This window comes from Rhincodon typus, chromosome 8 (genome assembly GCF_021869965.1).
Source record: "Rhincodon typus isolate 14 chromosome 8, sRhiTyp1.1, whole genome shotgun sequence".
NCBI lineage: Eukaryota > Metazoa > Chordata > Chondrichthyes > Orectolobiformes > Rhincodontidae > Rhincodon > Rhincodon typus.
This window is the reverse complement of record NC_063339.1, coordinates 52,085,969-52,104,707: the sequence shown is the minus strand read 5'-3', so window position 1 is coordinate 52,104,707 and position 18,739 is coordinate 52,085,969. Positions and strand designations below refer to the sequence as shown.

The 18,739-nt window shown below is 39.1% G+C and overlaps 1 protein-coding gene across 1 annotated transcript in view; it reads left to right on the top strand.

The window, feature by feature from the left end:
- The window catches only part of LOC109922148 (ral GTPase-activating protein subunit alpha-1-like), a 93,896-nt gene that overhangs the window by 41,840 nt on the left and 33,317 nt on the right, over positions 1 to 18,739 (top strand). Inside the window, exons 4-11 of the mRNA XM_048600423.1 lie at positions 2,712 to 2,769; positions 5,634 to 5,677; positions 6,047 to 6,224; positions 6,953 to 7,059; positions 8,124 to 8,262; positions 14,817 to 15,025; positions 15,106 to 15,342; positions 16,299 to 16,502. Coding sequence (XP_048456380.1) covers positions 2,712 to 2,769; positions 5,634 to 5,677; positions 6,047 to 6,224; positions 6,953 to 7,059; positions 8,124 to 8,262; positions 14,817 to 15,025; positions 15,106 to 15,342; positions 16,299 to 16,502 — 1,176 coding nt within the window. The remainder of the gene's footprint in view (positions 1 to 2,711; positions 2,770 to 5,633; positions 5,678 to 6,046; positions 6,225 to 6,952; positions 7,060 to 8,123; positions 8,263 to 14,816; positions 15,026 to 15,105; positions 15,343 to 16,298; positions 16,503 to 18,739) is intronic.

The following is an 18,739-nucleotide window of genomic DNA, read 5'->3' as shown; positions in this document are numbered from 1 at the left end:
AGCAGCATCATAGGAGCAGAGAGGCTGACGTTTCGGGCCTAGACCCTTCATCAGAAAAGGTTATAGTTATAGTCAGGTTATAGTCCAACAGGTTTATTTGAAATACAAGCTTTCGGAGTGTAGTCCCTTCATCAGGTGAAGTGAGAAAGAGTGTAAAGAGTGTAGAAAATGCTTTGAAATAGTCTAGTCTAAAGGTAATTGCTCAGTCCTTTGAGTATAGGAGTTGGGAAGTCTTGTTGAGATTTTACATTAGTGAGGCCTCTTCTGGAGTAGAGTGTCCAGTTCTGGTTGCCCAGTTTAAGGAAGGATATTATTAAGCTAGAGAGGGTTCAGAAGAGATTTATAAGGATGTTGCTGGGTATGGAAAGTTTGACTTATAAATAAAGGCTGGATAGGCTGGGACTTTTTCACTGGAGCATCGGAAACTGAGAGGTGACCCTTGTACGTGTTTATAGAATCATGAGGAGTATAGATAGGGTTAATGGTAGATGACTTTTCCCTATGGTAGGGAATTTCAAGACTAGGGGATATATTTTTAGGGTGAGAGGAGAGCGATTTTAAAAAAGACATAAGGACAAATTTTTTTTGTAGAGGGCTGTTCGCATGTAGAATGAAAGTGGTGAATTTGGGCACAGTTACAACATTTAAAAAACACTTAGATAAGTACATGAATAGGAGGGATATAATAAAAGAACAAAAAACAGTACAGCACAGGAACAGGCCCTTTGGCCCTCCAAGCCTGCGCTGCCACATTTTGCCCTTCCACACTAAAACTGTCTTCACTTACAGGATTTGTATCCCTCTATTCCCTTTCTATCATATATTCGTCCAGGTGCTTCTTGAATGCTGCTATTGTATCTGCTTCCACCACCACCTCTGGCAACGCATTCCAGGCACTCATCATCCTTTGTGTGAAAAGCCTGCCTCACACATCTCTTTTAAACTTACCTCCCCGCCTCGCACCTTGAACCTGTGTCTAGAGTTTTTGAAAGGCATCCTTCCACCGCTACCTTCTGTCTCCTATGACTAAGCCAGTTCTATATCCATTTTGCTAGTTCACCCCTGATACCATGTGACTTCACTTTTTGAACCAGTCTGCCATGAGGGACCTTGTCAAAGGCTTTACTGAAATCCATGTAGACAACGTCAACTGCTTTTCCCTCATGGATCATCTCCGTCAGCTCCTCAAAAGACTCAATCAAGTTAGTGAGGCACGACCTCCTCTGCACAAAACCATGCTGTCTATCAGTGTTAAGTCCATTTGATTCTAAATGCGTATAAATCTTGTCCCAGAGAATGTTTTTCAATAATTTCCCTACCACCGACGTGAGACTCTCAGCTTGTAATTTCCAGAATTATCCCTGCTACTCTTCTTAAACAATGGAACAACATTGATTATTCTCCAGTCTATGGGACCTCACCTGTAGCCAATGAGAATACAAAGATGTCTATCAATGCTCCAGCAATTTGTTCTCTTGCCTCCCTCAATATTCTAGGGTAGATCCCATCAGGACCCGGGGACGTATCTACCTTAATACGTTTTAAGACATAGAACACCTCTTCCTTTTTAGTAGCAACTTGGCTTAGAAAGTCAACTCTCCCTTCCCTGAGATCATCCGCCAACAATTCCTTCTCTTTGGTGATACCAACACAAAGTATTCTGGCTCCACACATAATTCCCTCCTTTGTCCCTGAGTGGGCCAACCCTTTTCCTGGCTATCCTGTTGCCTTTTATATATGTATAAAAAGCCTTGGGATTTTCCTTAATCCTGTTTGCTAATGACTTTTCATGACCCCTTTTAGCACTTCTAATTCCTTTGTTTAATTTATTTCCTACTTTCTTTATATACTTCAAGGGCTTCATCAGTTCCCATGCCTCTTGACGTTACGTATATTTCTTTTTTCTTTCTGACCAAGGTCATAACATCCCTGGTCATCGAAGCTTCATGTAACTTGCCATACCTATCCTTCACTCTCACAGGAATGTGCTGCTCCTGAACTCTTATCAACTACCATTTGAAATACTCCCACATATCTGACATAAATTTACCCTCATATTGTCCAGGAGCAAGCAGGTGGGACTAGTTTAGTTTGGGATTATGTTTGGCATGGACTGATTGGACCAAAGGGTCTGTCTGTTTCAATGCTGTATGACTACATAACAAAGGCATGAATGAGGCTTTTGGTACCAGTTGAGCTAAAACAGGGGGAATATTATGGGAGTCGCAACAAATGATCTTAGTAGGGGAGGAAATAAGGTCAGAAGTCCCTCCTAAATCAAAGGTGACCCCAAAGTTGCAAACCGATTGGGAATACCTCACGCTGTGATTAGGGAAACAGACGGAGTTAGCAGCTAGGGAACAGGGATTATCCAGGGTCCAAAAACAATGGCTTCTGTCTTCCCAGTGCTTAATTTATGGACATTTTTGCCCATCCTGTATAGGATGTCCATTATAAAGATCAACATAGTGTACATCCATTACATGGATGATAAGACTTTAATGGTTATGTATTTGTCGGAAAGTTATAATGTTGTGCACAAAAATGCATTTCCAATTTACAATTTCTTAGTGGAAAATCAGAATATGCTATTTTGGAGACGTGTAAGTTAAGTTTTTACAGAACAAGCTTTTTGTATTTTTTTTATTTGCTGCCTTTATATCCAAACTTGATCCAAATTGAAATATTCTTTTTTACATTCTTCTTCACAGAAAATTTTACAACACCTTCCAGAAAGAATTCAGAGCAGATGGCAGTTTCACAGTATAGGTAAGTTTAAATGTTGTTTATTTGAATGTTGATTATACCAATCATGTTTTTCAAAAGAGTGAATGTATATCTTTAACTGTGTTCTTTGCAGCAGCCTTGTGTAGTCAATAGCCTAAAAAATTGCAAAGTTTTCAGCTAGCACTAAGAAATTGGAGCAGGAATAGATCATAGGACACCCAGAGCTTGCTCTGATATTTGGTATCATCCTTTCTGATCCACAATCTCAAATGCACTTTCCTGCCCAGGTAAGGCCGCATCCAGATAAATACTGAAACAACTGTGGATGCTGGAAATCAGGAACAAAAACAGAAGTTGGTGGAAAAGCTGAGCAGGTCTGGCAGCATCTGTGAAGAAAAAAAATCAAAGTTAATGTTTCGGGCCTGAGAAGGGTCACTGGACCCGAATCGCTTACTATGATTTTACTTTTGTTTTTGTAAGACTGCAGCCAAGGTCTGTACAATTGCAGCAAGTCTTCCTTGTTCTGTATTCCAAATCTCTTGTACCATCTTTCTCTACTTCGCTGAGAATTGAAAAATTGTAATAGCCCTGATCATACTAAGTAACTGCACATCCACAGACACTCAACTTTCTGGGTGAATAAAATCACTCCTCAGCTCAGCCCTAAATGGCTGTTCCCTTGTCCAGAGACTGTACTGTCCAGTTCTACACTCACACGTGAAACAGCCGTTATATCTAATCCATCATGCCACACAGAGTCTTGTTATGTTTCAATAACTTTTTACTAAATATTAGAGAGTATAGGCCCATTCAAATCAGTCTCTTCACAGAAAATTTTCTTGTCCAGGGAATCAGTTGGATGAACTTTGCTTGGGAATTGTGACCAAAGCTTTACCTGGAGCTCCAGATCTGGCTGCATTTAAGCTCTATACAATTAAACCAAGTCTTCCTTAATCTGTACTCCAACTCCCTTGTACTATTGGGCAACAGTTATTTATGTCCTGTTAATGTTCAATTTCTATGTTTTATGTAGAAGAATAACCAAAGTCCTCTGGAAATCAATGTTTAATGGTTTCTGAGAATCTTGAAAAAATATTCCCAAAGTGAATGAATAACTTCATACTCTTCTCCACACTCTATATCTGCTACTTTACTCCTCATTCATTTTATCTATTTATATCCCTTTGCAAATTGTGTCCTCTAACCTGCATATTATGCCACCTAGCTTTGTGTTATCAACCAACTAGGATTAATTAGATTTGGTCTCTTCATCCAAATCCTTAAAATGCAGTGTAATCAACTGAGGCCCCACTACTGACCTTTGTGCCATTGCACTAGGAACAACTTCATAACCTGAAAATTACCTGTTTATTCCAACTGTTTTCAATTCTGTCATTTAATCAGTCTCTATCCATGCCATCTCATGCAATTACCTCTCTCATGGTACTTTATTGTATGCCTTTTGAAAATCTAAACATTCTGTCCCCTTTATCCAGCCTGTGAGTTACGTCCTTAAAAAAAAAAGTCTCGTTTGCCAACCTGATCTTCCCTTTATTAAAACTCTGTTGCCTCAGTGTTAAAATGTGATGTTCTAAGAGTCCCATTATCATTTCTTTAGTAATTGGCTTTAGCATTTTCCTGATCATGTATCGGGCTAATTGACCTGCAGCTTCCAGTTTTCCTGGCCCTCCCTTCCTGAATCCAGTATTGCGTTTGTTACCTTGCAGCCTACTGGGATTACCCCAGTATCTGGGGAATATTTGAAAATTACAACAAAAGTGCATCTCCTATCTTTGCAGCTACCTTTTTTTTATTTGAAAGCCTAGGTGGAGATCATTGGATCAGCAGATTTGTTGTTTTTCAGTCGCTTTATTTTTCTCAGTAATTTTAATTTGCTGCAACTTTTTTAATGTTAGCATAGTCCAGATATTTGATCACTAGATTATGCTCCAGGACCATGAGTTCAACTCCAACCTTGTCAGCTAAGGAAATTATAATTCAGCTATTTAACACCCTTCCAATTTTTGTCTATCATAGTAAGCCTTATTTCAATCCTCTGTTTCCAAGATATAGTTCACAAATGATCAACACTGGTTCTGAATAATGACATTCCACATGTATGGCATGACAGAAGTCTTCCTATAACTGAGGTTGTTGACTTGTTCGCTGAGCTGGCTTATTTTCGTTCAGACGTTTCATCACCATGCTAGATGACATAGCAGTGAGGCCTCCAATGAAGCGATATTGTTCTACTCCACTTGGAATTTATACTGTCTGGTTTGTTACGGTGAGTAGTGTCATTTCCGGTTTTTGATCTATATGGGTTTGTATATGACAGTATAAATTCCAAGCGGAGTAGAACAACATCATTTCATTGGATGCCTCGTTGATGATGTCACCTAGCATGGTGACGAAATGTCTGAACGAAAACAAGCCAGCTTGGCGAACATGTCAACAACCTCACCCACAACCTGAGCTACAAATCTTTACTAAAACTTTAAATCTTCTTACAGCTAATATTTTGCTGAGAAAGATTACTTGTGATTTTCATTTTCACTTGCTTAATTTCAAGACTATATCCTCTGAATATTTCTGAATCAAGTCTTCAATGCAGTCATTTTCAGGAGCATTAAAAAAGGGCAGGTGGAAATATATGTATGACTATGTATATTTAAAGATAGTAATTTAGTAGTCAAACAACTTGCATAAAATGGTGATCTCTCCTTTTCCTTTTGGCAATAAAATAATGCTAAAGGGTAGAAAGGTTACCAAGAGTAATGCAGAGAATGCCAAGGACTTGATTATAAGTATTTACCAAGTCTGACCGAAATCTCGGACATTTTGTCCTTACAATGTTTCTGAGATATTTTCTTCAATGTTGCAAATGTTTTTCTTTTCTTTTGCAGGCTTGATTTTAAAGAAACTCCTTCATTTCGGGAACTCCTTGAAGGTTTTGCAGATTTTTTAAAAATCATCATTAGAAATATCCTGGAACCCAGTGTGATGAAATGCATTTTAAAATTTGTTTTCATATTAATCATGTTTTGCATCTTTTGAAATATTTGTTATCACAGTGCTTTCTTTTGATTATAAGGATTGATTGTTTTTGATATGTTTATCTTGTTAAAAACTTAATGTCCCCTTTAGTGAAGTCCAGCCCTTTGAATTGTACTTCAAACACGGAGTGTTTCATAAGTTCCATGACCAAGTGCTTGCTTTATCTTCTATAAGCCCTTAATTGTGTTATTGAATTTATTAGCTATGTAATGAAAATCAAGATTTTATCAATAAGTTTGAATAAATTTTCAATCCATTTCAGATAAGGAGAGAAGGTGTACGTCTCTTTTTGTTATGGATGCAAGCACTCCAACACAATTGCACTGAAGAACAACTCCATATTTTTGCCTGTCTTATTCCTGGTTTCCCACCACTACCTTCAGAGCAGGGACCTCGAACACTGGACAATCTGATCAATTCCACATTCTGTTTTCAAGAAAGTAAGAGCTATGCATTTTCTGTTATGCCTCTCACTAATATTTTGAAATCTTTTTCTTTTCTTTCCACATTATGGTGCAGCACTAGTACAGTTTAAATGCCTTGAATCAACTTACATAATTGAAATAATGCTTCAAGTCTGATATGATAGATTTTTCAGCAATCTTGATGATTTCAAACAAAACGCAACTTAGCAATTTATAATGAACCAATGCGAATAAAGGATACTAAACTTGTGTTGTAAAGACAGATTTGAGTCGGTGATAATATAGGAGCATAATATTGGGATGGCCTAGTGGTATTGTTGCTAAAGCGTTAATCCAGAGACCCAGATAATGTTCTGGGCACCCAGGTTCAAATCCTGTCACAACAGATGGTGGAATTTGAATTCAATAAAAAATAATCTGGAACAAAAAGTCTAAGGAGGACCGTGAAACTGTTGTTGATTGTTGGAAAAGTGCATCTGGTTCAATAATGCCTTTCAGGGAAGGAAAGTGCCATCCTTACCTGGTCTGGCCTACATGTGACTCCAGACCCATAGCAATGTGGTTGACTATTCAACTGCCCTCTGGGCAATTAGGGATGGGCAATAAATGCTGCCTAGCCAGCACCGCCCTCACCCAATGAATGAATTTTTAAAAAAATTCTTGTCCTTGAATAAAATATATATGTATTCACAGTGAAGTATTTTTGACATGGTTCATGTTATACATCTATATCTACCTGACAGCTCAAGTTACTCCAGAAGAAATCACTCCCCTTGTGCCCCCACAATCTGGAGACAAAGGACAAGATGATCTTACAAGCTACTTTCTTGATGCACTGCTAAAATATATGGTAATCCAGGTAGAAGCTTTATAGTACTAACCCTACTAAACCATTTGTTAAAAAACTTTAAGTTTAGTTACTCAACCACTAAACTAGAAATGACTGTGTATTTTAATCCAACAACAATGTTGATCTTGATTTCACTTTGTCATGTTAGTTCCCAGACTGTTTTTGAGCTGAACCCTTTGAAAAAATTTGTATCTTCTGCTGTGTCTGTCTCTCCCCTCCCCCCATCCAACACCCTTCTCTCTTTTGCACCTCCCCCATTCTTCCTCTCTCTCCCTCCACCTCCCTCCCTCTCTATGTCTTCTCTGTCTCTCTCTCTCTCTCTCTCTTTCTCCCCTTCCATCTCAACTGGAAGGGCCACCTGACCCAAAACGTTAACTCTGATTTTTCTTCTCAGAAGCTGCCAGACCTGCTGAGCTTTTCAGCAACTTCTGTTTTTGTCCCTGATTTACAGCATCCGCAGTCTTTCGGTTTTTAAAAAGCTCACGGAAACTGTTTGAACTGGAATTGTTTTGTACTTGAAATTCTGCTTTTTTGTGTAACATTTGGATGAACTATGCTGAAAATAGTAATGTAATCAAGTGGCTAGATAAAGGCTGTGATTTTTTCTTTCCCTGAATCATGTTACATGTCACCCCAATGAAAAGAGTATTTGGATTAGTTCTGTTTATTATGAAAAGTAATATATCTTCAAAGTACTCTTTGGAGCTTCATCAGGCTTAAAAACTATGAGGATTTTCTTTTCTGAGATAATAAGATGTAGAGCTGGATGAACACAGCAGGCCAAGCAGCATCAGAGGAGCAGGGAAGCTGACATTTTGGGCCTAGACCCTTCTTCAGAAAATTTTTCTGAAGAAGGGTCTAGGCCCGAAACATCAGCTTTCCTGCTCCTCTGATGCTGCTTGGCCTGCTGTGTTCATCCAGCTCTACACCTTGTTATGTCAGATTCTCCAGCATCTGCAGTTCCTATTATCTCTGAAAGGATTTTCTTTTCTGTTGTGTTCTATGTGTAATTTTTGCTGTATACTATGTGATCATAAATAACTTCCATATAATTCTGTTCATAGGCAAAGGGATTAGAATGGAAAGACAAGGAAAATCAGGAGAAAGGGTTTGCATTCTTATTTGCAAATTTCAAGAAGTACTATCTGCCTCACATATTTCCCAATTTTTCAATGGAGACCAGCTTGTTTAACCCAATCCTTGGTAAGAGTAATACTTTAATTTGTCTGAGTATGTATACATAAAATCAGATATTTGTGTTTAGAGGGTTATGGGTGTGATATTATTGTTTAAAAACCACCCTGACATATCAAATATAATTATACTAATCTCTGTTTGTCTTTTAAATATTGCAACTGTACCCACATCCATCATTTCCTCTGGAAGTTCATTCCGCACAAGAACCATTCTCTGTTTAAAAGACAACGTTGGCACTCGTCTTTTTTAAATTTCTCTCCTTGCATCTTAAAAAAAATGCCCCCTAGTCTTGAAATCCCCATAACAGAGAAAAGACACCTGCCATTCAACTTATCTATATCCCTCATGATTTTATAACTATCTGTAAGGTCATCCCTCAACCTCCTATGCTCCAGTGAAAAAAGGTCCCAGCCTATCCAGCCTCTCCTTATAACTGAAACCTTCCATTCCCAGAAACATACTGGTAAATCTTTTCTGAACTCTCAGTAGCTTAATAATATCCTTCCTGTAACAGGGCAACCAAAACTGCACACGGTACTCTGGAAGAATCCTTACCAATGTCCTGTACGACCCCAACATGACATCCCAACTCCTACACTCATAGCTTGAGCAACAAAGGCAAAGATGCTAAACCCCTTCTTAACTACCCTACCTACATGTGACGCAAACTTCAAAGAATTATATACCTGAACCCTTTGGTCTCTCTGTTCTACAGTACTACCCAAGGCCCTAATTTTAGCTATCACGGCTGATAGTCCACCTCAACCCTATTTTGCTGCAGAATCCCCACAGCTCTTGATATCTTTAATATTTAGAAATCTGTCAATTTCTGTATTCAGCATACTCAGTGAATGAACATCTACAACCTTCTAGGGTTGAGAATTCCAAAGATTTTCCACCATTTCAGTTAAGAAATCCCTCCTGACCTCAGTCCTCGATGAACAGTTTCTAATTTCCTATTCTGTCCCCTGGATGTAGACTGTTGAGCCAGGAGATCATTCTTTTTCTATCCATCCTGTCAAGCCTTGAAAGAACTTTGTTTCAGTTAGCTTTTGTATTGTTCCTGTGATGTGGGTAATTCTGGTTTGACTAGTATTTATCTCCTAACTGGCCTTGTAAAAATGGTGGCGAGCTGTTCTTGAACTGCTGTAATTCTTGTAGTATTAGTGCTGTTAGGAGGGGAGTTGCCGAATTTTGTCTCTGACAGAAAAGGAATGATGATACCATCTAAAGTTACAATTCTGAGAGATTTGGAGAGGCGCGAGCAGTTGGTGGTGTCCTTATGCACCTGTCCTTTCAGGTGGTCAAAGTCATTGGTTTAGAAGCTGTTTTGGGAGGCTTAGGTGAGTTGCTGGAGTGCATATTGTTGATTGTACACAAGCTGCCTTTGTGTGTCAGTAGTGAGGGGGGTGAATATTGAAGGTGGTGGATGGAGTACCAAGCAAACAAGCCACTTTGACATGGTGGTGACCAGCTTCTTGAGTATTGTTGGAGCTAAAATCAACCAGGCAAGTGGAGATTATTCCACCACAGTTCTGACTTGTACCTTGTTAATAGTGAGAAGGCATTAGGAAGACAGGAAGTGAATTACCTGCTGTAGAATCCCTAGCCTCTGATCTGTTTCTGTAGCCATAGTATTTATATGGCTAGTCCACTCCAGTTTCTGGTTAATCATAACCTCTCTCCTCTCTTCCCCCTCCCCCAGGATATTGATAGTGGATCATTAAGTGGGGTGATGCCATTGAAAACCAAGAGGTGATGGTTAGGTTCTCTTTTGTTGGAGATGATCCTTACCTGGCACTTGTGTAGAGTGAATATTACTTGCCACTTACCAGCCCAAGCTTCAGTATTGTCCAGGTATTGCTGTATATGACATGGGCTCCCCTAGTAGCTAGAGCATGACAAATGATAAGGCACATTGTATAATTAGTAGTGAAGGTATTTTCAGAGCAACCTGTTCAGGTGTCATTTCAGACCACACATACACAGGTGGGACTTGAACCTCGGCCTTCTGACTCAGAGATGGGGGTACTGTCACTGCAGCACAACAGCCCCATTTATAAGAAAGGCGTTAAATCAAACTTTTCAGCTGTGTTATTGCATACCTCTTGAGCAGGTAGAATTTGAACCTAGGGTTGCTTCAGAAGTAGGGAAACAACCATTATTCCACAACAAGCTAATCAGTGAATTTAATTACTTTTTTGAATCAACCCATTCAGAGATGTCATTACACACTTCTACAGCAGGTGGGACTTGAACCCAGGACTATTTGTTCAGAGGCAGGGACACTACTAGTGTGCCACAAGAGCATGAGTCTACTTAACAGTGAATATTTTCTAATCAACCTGTTCAGAGCTGTTATTACACACCTCTGAGGCAGGTGGGTCTTGAACTCAGGCCTCCTGGTCCAGGGCCAGGGGCAGTGCATCACAACAGGTCCTCACTTGTCAGTGGGGATCCTCACTTGTGATCTGATGTAGCTGAAGATGGTTGAGTCTAAGACACTGGTTCAGTGATAATGCCCCTACCTCTGAGCCAAAAAGCCTGGGTTCAAGTCCACCTCCTCGAGAAGTGTGTCATAACATGTCTGAACAGATTGACAAAAAATATGTCCTGAGAGTATCCTGCAGTAACTTCATGGGACTGAGGTGATTGACCTTCAATAACCACAACCATCTTCCTTTGTGCTAGGTATGACTCTAAGCAGCAGATAATTTTTCCCTGATTCTCATAGACTAATGGTATGCTAGGGCTCCTTGATGCCATGCTTGGTCAAATGCTACAGTGATGTCAAGGGCCGCTTCTCTCCCTTCACCTCTTTTTGCCCATATTTGGACCAAGTCTGCAATGAGGTGACAAACTGTGACCCTTGAAGAGCATCAGCAAGTAGTTTATTACTCAGCAAGTGCTACTTGACAGCACTGTTGATGACCTCTACCATGCTCAATTGTCACTCAATACCCAAACCTGTTGATCTTTCTTCGTAGAATAATCCAGCCAATTTATTACTTGAAGATTATGCAGCATATCAGAATATCGTGTATGTTGGTCAGACATGGAATATTAGCCTCGTCTTGAAATTCTACAGCAATATTAGGTTGCGTTTTAGACGTTTTGAATTTTATCTTGTTTTTATAGGGCTAACACTCAGGAAGGGCTATGATTGATCCTTTACTTGGGTTGGGGGGCTTGTTGTGGAGTGTGGGTGGGGGGGTTGGGGTCAGGTGAGGTGTGCGTGGGGGGGAATAGGGTGGGGTCGGGGGGATGGGGTCAGGTGGAGGGGATGGGGTCAGGTGGGGCGGGGTCAGATGGTGCGGGTGGGAGTTGGGGAAGGGTAGGGCAACCTGATATAAGTATATAAAATTATGAAAGAGTGGATATGCCAAATACTAAGGGGTGTAGGTTTAAGGTGAGAGAGAAAAATTTGAGAGAGATGTGTGAGAAAAGTTTACATAGAGGGTGTAGGTGCCTGCAACACACTGCCAGGTAGGTGGTTTTAACCAAAGGCAAAAAGGGAGACAAGTTCAATTTCTAATCTGTAGTTCTCTCACTTGATCTCTACCTCCTTTCTTGAAATTCTCATGGGCATTCAAATCGACACAAAGTCATGAGACAAGGCAAATGCGTTGTGGGTGGGAATAAAAGACTGTCAGCAGCACAGTTCTGCCACCATTCAGAATCACAGACACCAATGATTTGTTTTGTTTGGGATTTCTTTCAACTCTTTGCTAATGACATGGGGTTGTGGATACACCAATGCTCAGTCTTTCATTCACTGGTTGAGGATTTGTCCTTTTATTGCCTCTGAAAGTGGTTTCTCCCCTTTTTCCTTTCAACAAAGGTTTATAAAAGGATCAACTTGAAGGGAAAGGTGCAGGAGAGTAGCTAGCTACTAGGGATCTTCTTTTACTTCTCCACGGTGGGGGGGGGGGGGGAGAGAGAGAGAAGAGAGAGGTTAATGCTTTCTTTTTGCAGGCTGGCTGTTTCAGTTGTATTGTCCACATTCAAGGCTATACAGCCACCTGCCCAGGAACCAATCAGTTGGTTGTTACTATAATGAGTTCTCCTGAGCCCAGAGCAACTGGTCTCAAGTGAAAAGCCATTCATAAGACTGACTCTGAGCAAAATTGCTTGAACACACAGTAGTGCCATTCAATCTGGAATTCTCCTTCACTGCTTGAATAAAGGAATATTGTAGATACAACTCATAATGTATTCTAGTAACTCGCCTGTCAAAATGGAAATATCTTCTTACAAGTTTCCTTGGTTTAAAGCAGTATCTTTTTCCGTTTTTAGCCCATAGCTTCATCGAAATGAGATCTCTGTGCAAGGAGTATTTTTATTAAGAGCCTCCATCTCATTGAGAAAGCTCCAGGCCAAACTACAACTAACAACTTGTTCTGAAAGCTCTGTTCACATTTTGACAGTATAACAGATTGCATCACGAGCTGAGATGATCCTCAGCATTCGTAAAATCATCAATTGCATTCTTTATAGAAGCAAATTGTCTCTACAACAGATCTATATAATCGGAAAAACTGATTCATTCTTCCTTGGTACATACCCTATCTATGTACCAAGTTTCACTGAAATTTGTCAAATAATTTGTTTTTTTTCACCCTGATTCTTTGTTTGTTTTTAAACATTACCCTGACTGCCACTGAATGAGTCATGTCTGATCTGATAATTCTCAACTCCACTTTCCTGCCTTATCTCCATTGCCTTTTAGTTCCCTAAATGATTTGACGTCTGTCTGTCTAAGCCTTGAATATACTTAATGACCTGGCCTAACCAGCTCTTTGTGGTAATGAATTCCACAGGTTTACCACTCTTTGATAGAGAAAAAAAATTCCATCTCATCTTTGTCTTAAATGGGTAACCCCTTACTCTGAGGTTATGCCCTCTGGTCCTTGACTCTCTCACAAGAAGAAACATACTCTGTGTCTACCCTGTCAAGCCCCTTAAGAATCTTATATGTTTCTTCCCATTCTTCTAAACGCCAATGATTACAAGTTCAAACTACTCATACAACAGTTCCTGTATACCTCGGATCAACATGGTTAACCTTCTGACTCCTTCCAATCCAGTATACCTTTCCTTAGGTAGGAGACCAAAACTCTACACAGCATTCCAGCTGTGTCTCACTAGTGCCTTGTATAATTTTATCTTTTTACACTCCCTTTGAAATAAGGATCACTGTTCCATTTGCCGTCCCTATTACTTGCTGAACCAGGATGTTACCATTTTGTGATGCAGGCAGTAGGATCCCCACGTCTTCTGCAGCTTTCTGCGGTCTTTCCCAATTAAAATAATACTCAATTCATCTATTCTTCCTGCCAAAGTGCATAACCTCACATTTCCCACATTGTTTTTCATCTGCCAAGTTTTTGCCCACACACTTAACCTGCCTGTAGACTGTAATCCTTTCTAATTGCCTTCTCACCTATTTTTGTGTCATTTGCAAACTTGACTATCTTACTTTCACTTTTGTTGCCTAACTTATTAAAATATGCTATAATTAATTGTGGCCCTCATGGCCCTCCACAAGCTGCAGGTTGACAATCTGAAAATGCCCCTGTCTCACAACTCTCTTTTATTAGTTAACCAATTCTTTATCCATGCTGATATATTGCACTCAACACAGTTAAGTAACCTTATGTGCAGTAGCTTCTTGAATGCTTTTTGGAAATTCAAATATATTTACTGGTTCCCCTTCACCTACCATACTTGTCACCTCCTCAAAGAACTGATAAATTTGTCAAATATGATTTCCTTTTCATGAAGCTATGCTGATTCATTTGCTGAAATCTTTGAATGACTGGTGCGAGTGTTTTGAATTCATTTATTGTTAGCAAGAGAAAAATCAAGGTAAAGTCGCCATAGTCAAACCAAGCTATAGAGAATGATGGTTAGACCTGCAGGTCACCATGCCTCAGGTGAGGAGAGAGATTGAGACAGACAAATCTTCATGTTATCTGAACCAGGGCAGGAATTGAACCCCTGCTGTTGGCAAGACTGCATTGCAAACCAGCTAACCACCCCCTATCATGAGCTGTAACTGCAGTTGTTTTACAAAATTTGATATTTCCATCACGTGACATAATTTCGGTGCACTGTTTTTGATATAAACTGGGACAATAATTTCTGGATCTTCCATCAACTTCCATCAAATTTCAAGAATTTGTTCAAGTACATCAGAGGCTTGTTGTTCCTTTCTGGTTTTAAATAAAAGCTCAGAAGGCACATTTTCATTCAATGGTTAATGAAAATCTGTAAATTTTCCATGCTTTGTTCATGCTCAATCAATCAAAATTAATAACAAAGTAGTTTTTGATTGGATCAAGCAGTATGGAACAAAGGTTAGGTTGTGGTCTTTATCAGCCGTGATCTAAGTGAATAGTGGAATGTGTTCAACGGGTTGAATGACCTATTTGTGTTATTTTTCATCTCTGAACATATGAAGCAGTAATGCCAAGACTGTGTGAATGTATTATAATTTTACTGAAAAATTCCATGTAGAATAATTTTTTTTGTGAGAATTAAAAAACATTTGTTTGCAGATGTCCCACAATTGAGGTCAAAGCCCTGTTATATTATGACAAAGAAAGATCCAGAGACAAACGAAACAACGTATTCTACAAAAGACACATTTTTGTCTGCTCGTGTGTCAGTCATCCGTTGGTTGGTATCTTTCTGGTTTGAGCCAAAAGCCAATCTAGGACTCCAGATTCCTGGAGTTGAAGGTGAAAATATACCAAAGAATATTCAGGTGAGTGATTATTAGCTGACTAATTATTTTGATTTCTTGTGTAAAAGGTTTTCTTTAATGAAATAATTTTCTTTCTCCAGAGAGCAGCTGCTGGTTTGGCTGCCCGTGAAGAGGGCTCCTGCCGAGGGGACTCTGGAGATGGCAGTGCAGAGCTGGAGCAATCCCATTCAAACACCAGCACCCTAACTGAGCGAGAGCCCAGTTCATCTAGTCTGTGTAGTGTTGATGAAGAGCATCTAACAGATATGGAGATAGTGCGCAAAGTTTTCTACTCCTCAAGAGAGAACGTGAATTTTATTATAGAGGTTTTTCGACAGGTAAATTCCTTAAATGTTTATGTAGTTTAGCGTGATATGTCGTGTCCCTCAGAGATTCTTAAGTAATGCCTCCATTATAAAATTGACTCCATGTTTACTGTTTAAAATCTAGCCTACAGGAGGAGTAACTTATCTGACCATCACGTTAAAATCTTCTCCCAATTGTATGGACAGCAGAGTAATTTTTTTATTCAATCATGGGACGTAGGCCTCTCTGGCTAAGCCAGCACTTAATGCCCATCCTAAATTGCCCAAAGGGCGGCTAAGAATCAACCACATTGCTGTGGGTCTGGAGTCACATGTAGGCCAGACCAGGTAAGAAGGACATTGGTGAACCAGTTGAGTTTTTCCAACAATCAACGATGGTTTCATGCTCATCATTACACCTTTAATTCCAAATTCTTTAATGAACTCAGGTCCCCAGAACATTAGGTAAATTTCTGGATTAACAGTGTAGCAATAATACCACTAGGTCATTGCCCTGCCACCCCAACCTTAAAATATAATGGAAATCTTTAGTACTGTTTGAAATAGACCAGTGATGACAATGGGAACCGGATGAAAAGAACAAACTTTTCTATTATTAAAATATAAGCAAAATACTGTGGCTGCTGGAAATCTGAAATAAGCACAGAATGCTGGAGAAGCTCAGAAGGTCTGGCAGCATCTATGGAGATAGAACAAGTTAACATTTCAAGTCTAATATGATTCTTCAGAAGTTCTGAAGACCAGTGATACTGGACATGAACAATTAACTGTTTCTGTCTTCATCGATGCTGCCAGACCTTCTGAGTTTCTCTCACATGCTCTGTGTTTGTTTCTATTGTTAGAGTTTTTTAAACTTTAGAAAATAGCACCATCTAACTTGTAACTTGTCTATAAACAGTAAATGAAATCTAGTTTAGTTAATAATTATTTATCACACTGATAAACATGCATATTTTAATGTTCCTTAGGCTTTTCTGTTGCCCATCTGTGAAGCTGCAGCCATGAGAAGAGTTGTTAAAGTTTATCAGGAATGGATTCAACAAGAGGACAAACCTGTATTTATGAAAGAGGCTGAAGACTTGGGCTACTCTCCTTCAACAAGTGTCATAAATTTAGTCAGTGCTGGAGAGCATGGTGGTTCTTATCCACTGGAGAAAAATAAACAGGAGGAGGTACTTATTACTAAAATCAGAGGTCCATGCTGATATTAAAATTTGAATTTTACTATGTGTTAAAATTCTGACATTTAAACCTGAAATGAACCTTCAATTGTCAATTTTTCTGAAGGACAGGTCCTTGAATTTTGCTGTAAATCTAGTGTCTTGTCTCTGATTCCTTGTGAACAAAGTTGTATGTCTCTGCTTTGTGGACTATTCTAATTTTGCTAGAATAACAAACAGAAAATGAAAAGTCAGGTTTGCATTGATACAATGCTTTTCAGACCTCAGGACATCTCACTGTGCTTTATAGCTAATTAAAATACTTGTAGTCAGTGCTGTAGGTGATACAGTAGCCAATTTACTATTTGCCAGAAACAGAACTGTGATAAATAAACAGATAATCTGTTCTTTGGATGATGTTAATTGAGATAAGAATATTGATTTTGATGCTAGGAGTAACTCCCTTGCTCTTTGAAATGTTGTACTATAGTATAATAGTAACAACAATGGCCCAAACTGATCAACAGAGAATCAATTCTGCTTGCTATAGAACTGAGGAGGCTGCCCCCAAGACCTAGCAGTCCCTGTGAATAGGTTTTCGTTTTTCCCAATTATTTATATCTGGTAGCAAATAATGTGGGGAGCTGGATTTTAGATGTCCCCAGTGAACATATTTTCAGGGGACAGGGACACCTCAAGTAGCAAGCCCATGACCTTCCAACCCTGAGCAGCCCATAATATACTAAGTTGGTGGGTGCAGAAGTTGGAAGCCTGATTGCCATATGCAATTGATCTGAATAATACACTGCCCATGCCATAAACTACGTGGGCAATCAGTTGGATGTGGGCAGCTGGCAGGAAGACACTATAGCTGATTTACACTAACCCAAGGTTTGTAACTTCCTTCATCCCTAGCAATCTGCTTTTTAAAACGCACGTCTGTCACTAGTCCCTGCCGAGTATCTTTGACTTACTTCACCCTGAAATCCAATGGGCTTTCTCAGTAGGACTGCTTATCAGTATCCACTACTGGGCGAGCTCTTAAAGCTGCTGGCTAATCAGATTGGACAATGACTTAAGGGCATGGATTTCCTCCCGAGAGGAAAGATGTCCAATTCCCTACCACTTTTAACACTGTTCAGCTTGTTATGGCAGTTGGATAGTTATCTTCTCAGTTTGTCAGCTGCCTGCCAACTTTTTCTTCAGTGGTGTAAAATTATTCCCGGGATCACCAGGTGTCCAGCCATAGTAGTATCAAGCTAGGTAAGCAGCCACTCACTTTGAAAATTTTCAGGCGACAAACTGGGAACATGATTATAATACACTATTAATTACATTTTACAGAGAGCAAAATAAATGATTCAAACATGGGACTAAGATAGCAATTGAAATACTGGAAATAAACTTTTAACTTTTTTAAGAAAAGTTTCATGTTTCATCCCAACAGAGAAATAAGAGATTTAACATTTCACAAGTATAGAATTCATTTTCTTCACGGCCAGAAAGATTCTTTTAACATTAATTATGAAGTTGATACATCATTTAAATCCTGTTGTACCTTGTTCAATAAGGTATTGCTATCATAAGGGTTTTTATTATGGGTCAATTTGAATTAAAAAGCATGTTCTTATCTGTTCCATCACTTCCTAATTGATTGCGGTCAGTGGGATCTTCACCACCCCATATGGAAAAGCGTTGAGTCACTGACAGGAGCTTCTGGATTTTGGAGTTTAATTGCACATGTGTAAACTCCAAAAGTTGTTTTTCATTTTGCAGAAGTAACAACCTGGATGCTGCATTTTTGCTAAATTACTGCTACAGAAATATGGGCTAATGTAAATGATATGCAGTACACTAGTTACAACTGATCCAGTTAATGTTCTAATTTCACAATTATACCATGTCAAGATTTTGAACTTGGCAACACGTCAACAATATTTGGAAAATTTCAAAAAAGGCAGCACTAAGTTTTCCTCAGAATATATATATAATTTTTAACAAAGAGATATCCAGATTAAGAAAACTTAAAGATGATGATACATCAAAGATCGAGTTAGGGATAGAGTGCTATATGTATTTCTGTACTAGAGTGATTGAGAAGGATAGTTTGATGTTGTTATGACCACTTCCATATTTTTGCGTGTGTCATTTTAAGTCTGCAGTTCAGATATCTGGTTTGTAAGTATTTAACCATGCAAACCATTTCCATCTTTCAATGTGTTGTGTGTTAACATTTCACAACATCAAGT